Source organism: Pistacia vera, unplaced genomic scaffold, assembly GCF_008641045.1.
Source record: "Pistacia vera cultivar Batoury unplaced genomic scaffold, PisVer_v2 Contig52, whole genome shotgun sequence".
Taxonomy (NCBI): domain Eukaryota; kingdom Viridiplantae; phylum Streptophyta; class Magnoliopsida; order Sapindales; family Anacardiaceae; genus Pistacia; species Pistacia vera.
Window position 1 is genome coordinate 609,136 of NW_022196357.1, and position 14,026 is coordinate 623,161.

At 33.7% G+C, this 14,026-nt stretch overlaps 2 protein-coding genes across 2 annotated transcripts; both read right to left on the reverse strand.

Annotated features, from left to right (window-relative positions):
- Positions 1–8,636: 8,636 nt before the first annotated feature.
- LOC116106588 (ethylene-responsive transcription factor ERF021-like) lies at positions 8,637–9,458 on the reverse strand. Its single transcript, XM_031392957.1, has one exon. The coding sequence runs from the start codon at positions 9,357–9,359 to the stop codon at positions 8,787–8,789; it is 573 nt and encodes a 190-aa protein (XP_031248817.1). The 5' UTR covers positions 9,360–9,458; the 3' UTR covers positions 8,637–8,786.
- Positions 9,459–11,217: 1,759 nt separating this feature from the next.
- On the reverse strand, positions 11,218–12,344 carry LOC116106593 (ethylene-responsive transcription factor ERF021-like). Its single transcript, XM_031392965.1, has one exon. It carries the CDS (start codon positions 12,243–12,245, stop codon positions 11,673–11,675), a length of 573 nt encoding a protein of 190 aa, XP_031248825.1. The 5' UTR covers positions 12,246–12,344; the 3' UTR covers positions 11,218–11,672.
- Between the last annotated feature and the right edge of the window lie 1,682 nt (positions 12,345–14,026).

Here is a 14,026-nt window from a genome sequence, read left to right on the forward strand (position 1 = left end):
TTATAGAAACCATTGCTTTACTATAGTTTGGCTACAATATCACATATTTTTAGATTTAGATTTTTTTTAATGATAAAATTTGTTCTTTTTCCTTGATTTTATATATATGGCCTCCCATTTTGTGTTTTTCCATTCTCTTGAGTATTGGACAGAGTTTGGAAATTGGAGTCTTGCTCACATTTGCAAAGTCAGAAAGTTCAGGGGTTGTTTAAATACACTCGGTTTGGGTTTAAGTGCAAAGTTTGTAAAGTTTAGCAAAGTGCACCGTTTTGTATTGTAATATTTGTGTGTATGTAAAACACACCGTTTTTAGCTTGTTTCATCAACTATAAAAGGTTGTAATTCTTGCTTCAGTTCAGTTAATGAAGTTACTTATTCTTCCTGCATTTTTCTTCTACACATTATAGAATTTTGTTTTTCTTGAACTCTTCCAAAACTATTTCTACCATCCATTTTTTATATGCATTTTTCGAAGAGAATTATTTTTATTTCCCGAGGTTTCCAATTTGAAAATCAAACATCAAGAGCCTTTTAACACTTTCTTAACGAGGGTTAACATAAGGTATAATTTGGGGGCGCAGGATTGTTCCTTTTGCAATTCTTGAAGAATGACGTGCTAACCTTGTGCAATACCGACGATAGACATGTCGGACATTGCATCGGGAAAAGACTGCTATACCGATAAGATAGACGTGTTAGGGTTCAATGTGTCGGGATTGGCCAATTTTCTAGCGGTGGTTAAGTGAGAGAGTTACTTGCAAATCTTTAAAGGTGTTTCATAAATTTATAAAAGGAAAAAAAAAAAAATCTTTATGGACAAATCCAATGATAGTGAAAGTATTCAAACTAACAAGCTTAAAGGGATGAAGGTAGGTTTGTGAAGGTTAGGGAATTTTGTGAAGGTTAGGGATTTGAGAGCAAAAAATCAGTCAGAAAGAAGAAATACTTCCCGTGTTTTTCCTTAATGAACAGTGTTACAAAAGTCAGCTTTAATAGCTGATTATTACAATTCAAAACGACAACACTTTGGGCTTTATACAAACGTCACCATTTCACTATTTGTCTAACAGCCCCAGTTAAACTAAACTCTACTACTTACACTTTTGACTTGACCATCTTTGTCCAACAGCCCCTATCAAGCTAAACTCTACTGCTTGCAGTTTTAGCTTGCCACGTTTGTCCAACAACCCCTGTCAAGCTATACTGCACTTTCACAACCTCACATTTGTATATTCATATCTTCTCTTCTGCACTTTCACAGCTAAACATTTGCACTTTCATACGACTTTCACACTTGTTCAACTACAAGTAAATTGAGACTAACACCTTACAACAAAACTAACACCACTTTCATACAATTTTGCCACTTTCACAGCCTCACATCTGCATTTTTATATAGTTTAATATCTGCTCAACTTTCACATTCTGCTCAACTTTCACATCAACTTCAGCTTCACATCAGCATTTTTCATATAGTTTAACACCTGCTCAACTTCCTACAGCTTCACCTTTCACATCAGCATTTTTCATACAGTTCAACACATGCTCAACAGCAACCTACAACTTCTTATTATCACAACTTCATATCTACACTATCATACAACTTTCACACAATAGTACAATTGTGATTTCACATTTTTCACAACTTCACACAAGCATTTTTCTACAGATTAACACCTGCTCAACACCAATCTGTAATATCTCAGTCTTACAACTTCACTACTGCATTTTTATACAGTTGCACATTTTTCAGCTTGACATCTACACTTTTAAACTGCTTCATCTGCCCAAAGACAGATTGCTTCACAAAACATAGAAACACTGCAATATTTCAACTGACTACAAAAATACTCAAGCAAAAAATAACTGCAAACTTTTAATCTACACAGCAAGATTTTCAAGACAACACCAACTTTCACAGCTCAAGAACTCAACATCAGCAATCTTCATCTGCATAACTACCAACCCAGAACTTACTCAGTCAAAGCAACTTAATCAACCAATGTTGCTTGTACCTTGATCAACAACATTCAATTTCTGCTTTAAGGTAAGAAATTGAGAAACAGACAAAGCTTTTGTTAAAATATCTGCAATTTATAACTTGGAGGGAACATATTGAACTACAAGTTTCTTGGCTAGAACTTGTTCACAGATATAATGTGCATCAATCTCAATATACTTTGTCCGGGCATGAAAAATTGGATTTGCTACCAAGGCCTCTACACTAACATTATCACACCAAACAATTAGAGATTTGTCAAATGTTAGACCCAATTCAGAAAATAAACTTTGTAACCAAGCTACTTCAGTAGCTGTTTGTGCCAATGCCCTATATTCTACTTTAGTGGATGATAAGGCAACCACTCTCTGTTTTTTAGAGCTCCATTGAATCAAATTAGACCCAAAAACTACACAATATCCACTGGTGGATTTCCTATCTGCAATACTACTACCCCAATCTGCATTAGCATAATATTCTATATTTAAACTGGCTACTGGTCTAAAGAGCAAACCATGGCTGATAGTGCCTTTAAGATATCTTAAAATCCTTTTACATGCTTGCCATTGTAGGTCAGTGGGAGCTTGAAGGAATTGACTAAGTTTATTTACTGAAAAACTAATATCAGGTCTAGTAAAAAACAAATATTGCAAAGCTCCTACGGTGCTTCGAAACAAACTAGGATTATCAAACAGTGGACCATCTTCAAGAAACAATTTAGTACCAAATGCCATGGGAGTAGAGCAAGGATTGGCCGTAAGCATTTTGGTTTTAAGCAACAAATCAATAGCATATTTAGTTTTCTTTAGATGAATCCCAACTACATTTCTATTGACCTCAAGACCAGGAAGTAATGTAAGGAACCAAGAGTTTTCAAAGCGAAATTATCATTCACCTCTTTTACCAATTGATGAACAAAATCAATGTTTGATCCAGTAAGAAGAATATCATCAACATATATTAAGACATATGTAACCTGATGATTTTCCTTATGCACAAAAAGACTAGAATCAGATACTAAATTATGAAAACCTTTACTGATCAGAGCTGCTTTTAACTTGTCAAACCAAGCTCTAGGAGCTTGTTTAAGACCATACAGGGCCTTATTCAGCTTGCAAACATGAGAAACTCTATGCTGATCAATGAAACCAGAAGGTTGTTCCATATATACAACTTCATTAAGCTCACCATTCAAAAAAGCGTTATTAACATCCACTTGTTGTATATCCCAATTGTATGTGGCAGCAAGTGTAAAAATAATCCTAATAGTTGAGGGTTTTATGACTGGACTAAAAGTCTCAAAATAATCCAATCCAGCAGTTTGTTGGAAACCCTTTGCAACTAATCTTGCTTTATACTTCTGTATAGTGCCATCAGCATGATATTTGACTCTAAAAACCCATTTATTTCCCACAACATGCATATCTGAGGTAAAGGTATTAGCAATTAAAGCATCATATTCAATCTGCATGGCTTGTTTCCATTCTGGCAAGCTAAGGGCTTCAGAAACTGATGTTGGTTCAGTCACAGGAGAACTTACAGCTGTAAAAACTATAGGACAAGATACTTCGCTCTTTGTTTTTGCTCTTGTCATCATGGGGTGCACATTAAGAACATAATCTGATGTTTCAGTTTTATCAGCATACTAAGATGGACACAAATCAACCTCAATAGAGCAGATGGGAATAACCTTGTCTGAAGGAATAGTTTGTGGTGATTGGCGAGATGTAGATGATGATGGATTAATGTTAAATGGAGTATCAGTTGTAGAAGGTGTAGGAGAGAGTGTGGTTGAGTGAGTTGAGGATACTATAGGTGATATGGCAGATTGTTTTTTAGATATGGGAACAGTGTTATGATAGAAAGGAAAAGGAGAAGTTGTGGAGGAATTTTGATAACCAGTTGTTGTAGAGAACTTAGGTACAAAGCACTTTACTGCAGGAGACTCAGAAGGAGCTATATATTGAAAAGGTAAACTAGAAAACTGTTCAGAAAGACAGGAAACTGATTCTGGTATGAAGGAGAAAGTGTGGACAGGTTAGGATACTTAAAACCAGTGAAACAAGGGAAATCGAATTCATTGAATTTGACACTAGGTGTAACAATGATTTTGCCATCAGGTGTAAGACACTTATAGCCTTTGTGAACTAAACTATACCCTTCAAAGACACATTTTGACTAATGGAAACTAAATTTATGTCTATTGAAAGTTCTAACAAAAGGAAAACATGCACAACCAAACACTTTGAGTGTTGAATAAATAGGAACTGTCTTAAACAACAACTGATAAAGAGACAGATTATCAGTTACTGGTGAAGGCATTCTATTAATGAGGAATGCAGCAGATTCAAAGGCAAGCCACCAAAAATCTAAAGGCATAGATGCATGAGCTAAGAGAGTAAGGCCTGCTTCAACTATGTGCCTATGTTTTCTTTCACTACGACCATTTTGCTGATGCACATAGGAACAAGAATATTTGAATTGAATGCCTTCAGTGGTAAGATATGAAACCAGTCCCTTGTACTCACCTCCTTGATCAGATTGAAGGCATTTCAATTTACAATTAAACTGTCTTTCTGCTTAGATGATGGAATTTTGCAAATATAGATTTGACTTCAGCCTTTGTCCTAAGAGTGAATAACCAGGTGAATCTATTGTAATCATCTATAAAGTGTACATAATACCTAAAACCTTCTGTGGAAACCAATGGAGCAGGACCCCGTATATCACTATGAACAAGTTCAAGAGGTGCACTAGCTCTAGAATGTGAAGTAGGAAAGGTTTTTTGATGCATTTTCCCTAAATGGCAGGCATCACAAAAGGGAATTGGCAGTTTAGGTTTAGTGATTAGGGATTCACTTGCTACCATACTTGTTAAAATCTTTTGCAAGGTTGCTAAGTATGGATGTCCTAACCTCATATGCCATAACATAGCATCATCAGTGTGTTTATGAACAACATGAACAGATGGTAGTGAAGTATTATTACTATTAGAGTCAACTAAGGAATTATCAGATACAATGAAATCTTCATTAACATAGGGTGAAACATAATTATCAGATGCAACTAAAACTATATCAACACAAACTGAAGCAGAAACATCATTGTTTTTATTAACACTGGATGAATAGGAGGAATCAGAATTTTCAATACAAGATGTAGAGTTATCAGTACAAGGTGTAGTAGCATTCTGCATACTATTTATTTGACCACTAAGCTATCATTATCACTATAACAACATCTTTATTGATAGTACAATTATGAGACTCATTTAAAGGTTCAACAGTTAGGTTGACATTATAGGAACAATTCTGAGGTGAAATTGATGACTTTAAGCAAGAAGGTGAATATGAAGGTAATTTTGGGGAAAGGTTCAGTTGATATAAGCCTGCTCTAAGCTCTCCTTGTAGTAAAGTTGCTCTGTTGACTTTGTCCTTAACAACACAAGAATCAGCATTAAATTCAACTACAACATTATTGTCTTTAGTTAATTTTGATATGCTAAGTAAGTTTTTGGTTATTCTAGGAACACAGAGAACGTGTTTTAAATGTAAACATTTATTCTGTAAAATACTAGGCAAAGAAGTAAAACCAGTGTGTGTAATGTGAAGGAACTCACCACTGCTTACTTGGAGTTGATCTGATCCATCATAGTCCTTGCTGATGTTTAATTGAGTAAGGTCAGATGTAACATGGTCAGTTGCTCTTTAGTCCATGTACCAGGTGGGATCCTGTGGAGTGGATGATGAAGCTTTATAAACAGACAGACCAGTGTTCTGATTCACCATAACAGGTTGAGCTCCATGATTAGATGAGTTGAGAATATGTCCATAATCAGTAACTGAGTTGGTATTCTGAACAGTTTGAGCAGCAAAATGAGCTTGAATTGATGCTTGAGATGGTACATTTCTAGAACTGCCAGCATGAGAATAATTATGTGGAAAGGTAACATGTCCAAAGCCTTGCTGAGATGGAGTAAAAAAATTAGAAGAGTTGGATGCTCAACTAAAATTCTGATCCTGATGACTTGGTACATTAAACATCCTATAACCTTGATGTGAAATACCAGGATTAGTGTAGAAGTTTTGTGGACCAGTGGACTGCAGATTACCATTATTGTAAAAGTTCTGATAACCAATGCCTTGCATCTGTCCATTATAAGCTGAATTGTGCCTGTGATAGCATTGTATGGCAATATGTCCAGTCTTATTGCAAACCTGACAAACAGGTTTACCTCTTCCATTAGATCTGCCTCTACCTCTTCCAAAATTATTAAAATAAGGTCTATAACTTCCAAAGTTATATCCAAAACTAGATCCAAAACCACTATTGGTATCAGGATAACCTTGCTGACCAAATTGAGAACTAGATATGGTTTGGCCTATCTGTCCAGTAGCAACAGGATAGTTACCATGTAGCTTATGACTTCCTAATGTGTTTAAGGATGGATCAAGACTATGAGACACGTTAGTAAAACCAGGGGTGACATGCTGAGTATGATTACTAGGCACAAATGTGGAACTGGTTTTTATTGTAGCTACAGTGTGAGCTGAGCTATTATGAAAGTCTACTGAATTGAACTTGTCCAACCTGATTTCGTACTTTTACAACAAAAATTGAGCTTCTTGCAAGGACACTGACTCAGTTCTAGATTCAATTCTTGAGGTGAGGTTTACAACAACAACATCATATTCTGGACCTAGTCCATCTAAGATATATTGAAGCAAATCTTCCTCAGATATAATTTGTCAACTAGCTGACAAACTGTTAGAAATTCCTTTCATCTTTCTAACATATTCACTTATACTAAGATTGTCTTTGCTAGTATTCTGAAGTAAATTCTTTAAATGTAAAGCGCTAACTTTGGAGTCTGTAATGAACTCTTTTTCAAGAACAAACCAAATTTCAGTGGAATACTGACATTTAGAAATAGTTCTAAACATATTCTCAAATATTGAAGCTAATAACCAGCTCACAAGAAACTTATCAGTTCATTTCCATAGAGTGTAAGCTGCATTGATCTTTTCTTTAGAAAATAGCTCAACATCTTGACCATCAACAGTATCTTTAGAACTATCAGAATTGCTAGGAATTAAAGGAGCTGGACAGGGAACTAAACCTGTTAGATGATCTTCCAATTCGTGAGCTCCTACTGCAAAGAGTATTTGAGAACGCCAGAATCTGTAATTATCTAGAGTAAGCTTTGGATTAATGACTTGGAGGCTAGATGAAATACTGAGGAAGTGAGATTGAGAGAATTGTTGACAGAGTTGTGAAACATTCTATTAATGTTTTCGGTTGAATTGGAGCTATCAGATTTTTCCGCCATTGACGTTAGTCAAAGATGCTCTAATACCATGTGAATGTTAGGGAATTTTGTGAAGGTTAGGGATTTGAGAGCAAAAAATCAGTGAGAAAGAAGAAATACTTCCCGTGTTTTTCCTTAATGAACAGTATTACAAAAGTCAGCTTTAATAGCTGATTATTACAATTCAAAACGACAACACTTTGGGCTTTATACAAACGTCACTGTTTTACTGTTTGTCTAACAAGGTCATATTAGAGCCAGACGATGATAAATAACTTTTGTTGATTTCTTTATCCTCATTATTTCATTTTAAGTTGTTATTTATTGCATTCCACTCACCTTTGCACTACGATTGACTAATATTGAAAAACTTGGTAAAGTACTCACTAAATTATTTTTCATTCGATTCATATCCGGTTGGATAAATCTATATGTTTCATTTTATTAATTTATTATTGTATTATTGTATTACAAATTCATATTCAATACTTTCAAATTTTAGGTTGAATTCCATGTTTTATTTATATTAAATCCTTTATTTGAGGCAAGAATTAAAGTCGAGGAGATTAATCCTCTTCCCACTAAACACCTTTAAATCTTAATTTTTATATCAAGATTTAAATATGTTAACTGTAGAATTAAAATTATCTTTATACTGTAATATAAACTCTTAATATTAAGAAATCAGATAACAAAAATTTCCTTCAAGTTTCTGAAATAATAAAAAAATTCTCATATCATTAATAAACTGTTAATTAATTATTTGAATTTACAATATTATAAAATAAATAACATTTTATCAAAATATTCTCTCGATCTTTATTTTAACACTTAAAATTTGAATAATAAAAGAATTTTTGTTATTTCAAATGCTTTCAAATATATTTTTATTATTTAATTATACCGGGTCAATTTTAACTCTTCTTATTGATAATAAAAGACAAATCCCACTATGAAAATTATAATCAGAGGCCCGAGCTACACAATCATTGCCAGTAGAAAACAACAAAGAGATCCCATCTTTCTTATTAAGCTTGAGAAGTACATATATATATAAAAACAAATTACAATTAAAAAATTAAAAAAAAAATCACACCACACACTTGTTAGGCCAATAATAATAATAATACCCAATACATCGATCGTGGCCCTTCACTACATGTTTCACCCACAAAATATCTTCGGTCATTTTTAATTAAAATGAATCTGCAGAATGTCATTTCCTTAAAACCCAACTCCCTTCTGCTTCTTCTACTATTTCATCAATTAATAACCAATATAATTAATGTAAAAAAAAAAATCGGTATAAACTATGTAACGACGATCGATATCGATATTGACTTGATAATATTATCGAACTTAAAAGTTACATTGACTCGATAATATTACGGGTCAGTACTTCAACAAACCCTGTTCTTATTCTATATGTTAAATAATAATAGTGATCAATGAATGAAGGGTTTTAATGGATAAAGTTACCTAAGGGTCCCAAAGGGAGTCACTTTGCATATTATAACTCCACTCGTCATTCTCCTCAACCTCATTGGAGAACATCATGGATTCCTGTAACATTAATTCCTCTGTCATCTGCATCCACATCTTCGGTGAATCCATTGGTGAATCGTTTATCGCCTGGATTTGGCTGGGCGACAGCCTGACAGTGACGGGACCCAAGCTTGTCCCATCAGCGCCCACGCCGCACCCCATGGACGAGCCCTCGGATATTGCTGTGTTAGAACAATTGCTACTGCTCCTGAGGCGCACGGCCGCCTCGTGGGCAGCCATGCGGATATCGTCTGCATTGGAACTCGCGGGCTTGGGGAGCGAACTCGCCAGCTCCGGGAAATTAAGGCGGGCCTCACGCCCCCGGAAGAATAAAGCTGCAACATCGTATGCCGCCGCCGCCATTTCCGCTGTCTCGAAACTTCCCAACCAGATTCGAGTTTTCTTTCCAGGCTCGCGAATCTCCGACACCCATTTGCCCCATTTTCGCTTGCGGACGCCCCGATAACTAGACGGCGTCCCGCCATGAAGGTTACTCGAGGACTCCATGCACAGTCAACCAAAAGTTTGTGGAAAATGTTCAGGTAATTATACAAATAATGGTTATTGCGAGGAGAGATAGTGATGAGTGATGATAAAAGTGGAGTTGTGATTGGTATTTATACAATCCTGGAGGAACCGAGCTTCCAGGTAGCTGCTGGAGTGAGAGACAAACATGGTGATATAAAATCTAGATGCTAAATTGCTTGAATTCCAAAAAAGAATATAAAATCTGTTGCAGGAACCAATTAAAGAATGACAGGTTTCAGGATTGGAAGAAGGAAACTGAGGAAAATATGGATTCAGAAGCATAGTGTTAACTGTTGAAACGCGGTTTCATGAAGATGGACCCACCGATATATCCATTAGAGGATTGACAATTTTTTGTGTTAATTATTTAGTATAGTACTTGGGGAATCTTAAGATATAGTTTATTTTAAGGTTTATTTTTAAAGTGACACATCAATGGCTGACCATAAAATAATAAAGTTGTGATGTAATGTTAGAGAGTATTGTTGAGTAGAAGTGTCAAATGGGTCGTATTAGTTAATAAAAATTTATATAATTACGGTATAAAATTAATAGTATTAATGGATAAATAATATATGGTATGATAAAAATATTGTGATAGTTGAAGAAATATACGATTTGGGAAAAAAGTTTTAGGTTCTTTAGACCAGTCGAGTTTGAGTTTGGCATGCCCATTTTGGTCAAATCAATCATTAAGAAGGGAAAAACGCTAATTTTGTTTTCCATGTTTTTATGATTTATCTTAATTCTTTATTCATTTTCTCATTTCTCTCAATTTTTTGAATTTGCAATGCTTATAGATTACATCTTGCACATTCACACAATAAAACAATGGAGGAAGCTAATCATCAAACTAGAATGGTGCTATTGCCCCCTAAAATACATTGTAATAACAATCAACTATAATTTTATAGATTAAGATTCTTTTTAAAATTCGAGCTTTATTTGAACAAAATACTACATTAATATATACATGTCATAAGATTTGTAAAAAGTTGGAAAAGAAATTCTTAATTCATTTAGCAAGAACTATTTTTATAGACTTGTTAGAAACATGTATTAGATAATTATTCCGACGATGATAAATAACTTTTGTTGATTTCTTTATCCTCATTATTTCATTTTAAGTTGTTATTTATTGCATTCCACTCACCTTTGCACTACGATTGACTAATATTGAAAAACTTGGTAAAGTACTCGCTAAATAATTTTTCATTCGATTCATATCCGGTTGGATAAATCTATATGTTTCATTTTATTAATTTATTATTGTATTATTGTATTACAAATTCATATTCAATACTTTCAAATTTTAGGTTGAATTCTATGTTTTATTTATATTAAATCCTTTATTTGAGGCAAGAATTAAAGTCGAGGAGATTAATCCTCTTCCCACTAAACACCTTTAAATCTTAATTTTTATATCAAGATTTAAATATGTTAACTGTAGAATTAAAATTATCTTTATACTGTAATATAAACTCTTAATATTAAGAAATCAGATAACAAAAATTTCCTTCAAGTTTCTGAAATAATAAAAAAATTCTCATATCATTAATAAACTGTTAATTAATTATTTGAATTTACAATATTATAAAATAAATAACATTTTATCAAAATATTCTCTCGATCTTTATTTTAACACTTAAAATTTGAATAATAAAAGAATTTTTGTTATTTCAAATGCTTTCAAATATATTTTTATTATTTAATTATACCGGGTCAATTTTAACTCTTCTTATTGATAATAAAAGACAAATCCCACTATGAAAATTATAATCAGAGGCCCGAGCTACACAATCATTGCCAGTAGAAAACAACAAAGAGATCCCATCTTTCTTATTAAGCTTGAGAAGTACATATATATATAAAAACAAATTACAATTAAAAAATTAAAAAAAAAATCACACCACACACTTGTTAGGCCAATAATAATAATAATACCCAATACATCGATCGTGGCCCTTCACTACATGTTTCACCCACAAAATATCTTCGGTCATTTTTAATTAAAATGAATCTGCAGAATGTCATTTCCTTAAAACCCAACTCCCTTCTGCTTCTTCTACTATTTCATCAATTAATAACCAATATAATTAATGTCAAAAAAAATTCGGTATAAACTATGCAACGACGATCGATATCGATATTGACTTGATAATATTATCGAACTTAAAAGTTACATTGACTCGATAATATTACGGGTCAGTACTTCAACAAACCCTGTTCTTATTCTATATGTTAAATAATAATAGTGATCAATGAATGAAGGGTTTTAATGGATAAAGTTACCTAAGGGTCCCAAAGGGAGTCACTTTGCATATTATAACTCCACTCGTCATTCTCCTCAACCTCATTGGAGAACATCATGGATTCCTGTAACATTAATTCCTCTGTCATCTGCATCCACATCTTCGGTGAATCCATTGGTGAATCGTTTATCGCCTGGATTTGGCTGGGCGACAGCCTGACAGTGACGGGACCCAAGCTTGTCCCATCAGCGCCCACGCCGCACCCCATGGACGAGCCCTCGGATATTGCTGTGTTAGAACAATTGCTACTGCTCCTGAGGCGCACGGCCGCCTCGTGGGCAGCCATGCGGATATCGTCTGCATTGGAACTCGCGGGCTTGGGGAGCGAACTCGCCAGCTCCGGGAAATTAAGGCGGGCCTCACGCCCCCGGAAGAATAAAGCTGCAACATCGTATGCCGCCGCCGCCATTTCCGCTGTCTCGAAACTTCCCAACCAGATTCGAGTTTTCTTTCCAGGCTCGCGAATCTCCGACACCCATTTGCCCCATTTTCGCTTGCGGACGCCCCGATAACTAGACGGCGTCCCGCCATGAAGGTTACTCGAGGACTCCATGCACAGTCAACCAAAAGTTTGTGGAAAATGTTCAGGTAATTATACAAATAATGGTTATTGCGAGGAGAGATAGTGATGAGTGATGATAAAAGTGGAGTTGTGATTGGTATTTATACAATCCTGGAGGAACCGAGCTTCCAGGTAGCTGCTGGAGTGAGAGACAAACATGGTGATATAAAATCTAGATGCTAAATTGCTTGAATTCCAAAAAAGAATATAAAATCTGTTGCAGGAACCAATTAAAGAATGACAGGTTTCAGGATTGGAAGAAGGAAACTGAGGAAAATATGGATTCAGAAGCATAGTGTTAACTGTTGAAACGCGGTTTCATGAAGATGGACCCACCGATATATCCATTAGAGGATTGACAATTTTTTGTGTTAATTATTTAGTATAGTACTTGGGGAATCTTAAGATATAGTTTATTTTAAGGTTTATTTTTAAAGTGACACATCAATGGCTGACCATAAAATAATAAAGTTGTGATGTAATGTTAGAGAGTATTGTTGAGTAGAAGTGTCAAATGGGTCGTATTAGTTAATAAAAATTTATATAATTACGGTATAAAATTAATAGTATTAATGGATAAATAATATATGGTATGATAAAAATATTGTGATAGTTGAAGAAATATACGATTTGGGAAAAAAGTTTTAGGTTCTTTAGACCAGTCGAGTTTGAGTTTGGCATGCCCATTTTGGTCAAATCAATCATTAAGAAGGGAAAAACGCTAATTTTGTTTTCCATGTTTTTATGATTTATCTTAATTCTTTATTCATTTTCTCATTTCTCTCAATTTTTTGAAATTTCAATGCTTATAGATTACATGTTGCACATTCACACAATAAAACAATGGAGGAAGCTAATCATCAAACTAGAATGGTGCTATTGCCCCCTAAAATACATTGTAATAACAATCAACTATTATTTTATAGATTAAGATTCTTTTTAAAATTCGAGCTTTATTTGAACAAAATACAACATTAATTTATACATCTCATAAGATTTGTAAAAAGTTGGAAAAGAAATTCTTAATTCATTTAGCAAGAACTATTTTTATAGACTTGTTAGAAACATGTATTAGATAATTATTCAACATATTTAAAATAGAGTAAAGAAGAAAAAAGAACATGATGTTAGGTGGCTTATTATTGTGTATGGAGTTTCTACTAGAATTTTTCTAAAAGGTTTGAATCATATTTTTCTTTTTTGCATATTATCATTTTAGAGGACATTTATTTTAAAAAGTAAAAGTAAAAGGACACAAATTTTATTTTTTATAATAAACGGACACTTTATAGATTATGTCTGGAAAAAAGTACATGTTTGTTGATAAATAGTGTTAAAAAGTGTTTGTTTATTAATAGACTAGTGTTGGTTGAATTAGAAAAGTGTTTGTTAATTGATACAAATGAAACTTATGTTATTTTTCTTTCGGTTTTAAACGTAAGTATCCTCTTAAAGATAGTAACTTTTTTTTTTTTTTTTTTAATATTTGAATATATATATCTTTTAAGTTGTTTTTTTGTACCATTAGAAGCATTTTAAAATTAGTATGTTGGCATATATGCACTTGTAATCAAGTATGCTATATGTTATATTTCACAAAGTTTAAAAACAATTAGAAAACTTAAATGTGCTCACATATTTTGTATTCTCTTAACGTGAAGCATTGTACAATATAATTAAAACATAGATATATGAAAAAAAAAAAAAAAACCCAAATAACTAGAAAAGTTTCTCCATAAGGCAATGAAACTGAGTAAAAACTGTAGAAGACT

Coding starts and splice junctions, on each gene's coding strand:
- LOC116106588 (XM_031392957.1), bottom strand. CDS start 9,359: ATGGAGTCCTCGAGTAACCTTCATGGCGGGACGCCGTCTAGTTATCGG.
- LOC116106593 (XM_031392965.1), bottom strand. CDS start 12,245: ATGGAGTCCTCGAGTAACCTTCATGGCGGGACGCCGTCTAGTTATCGG.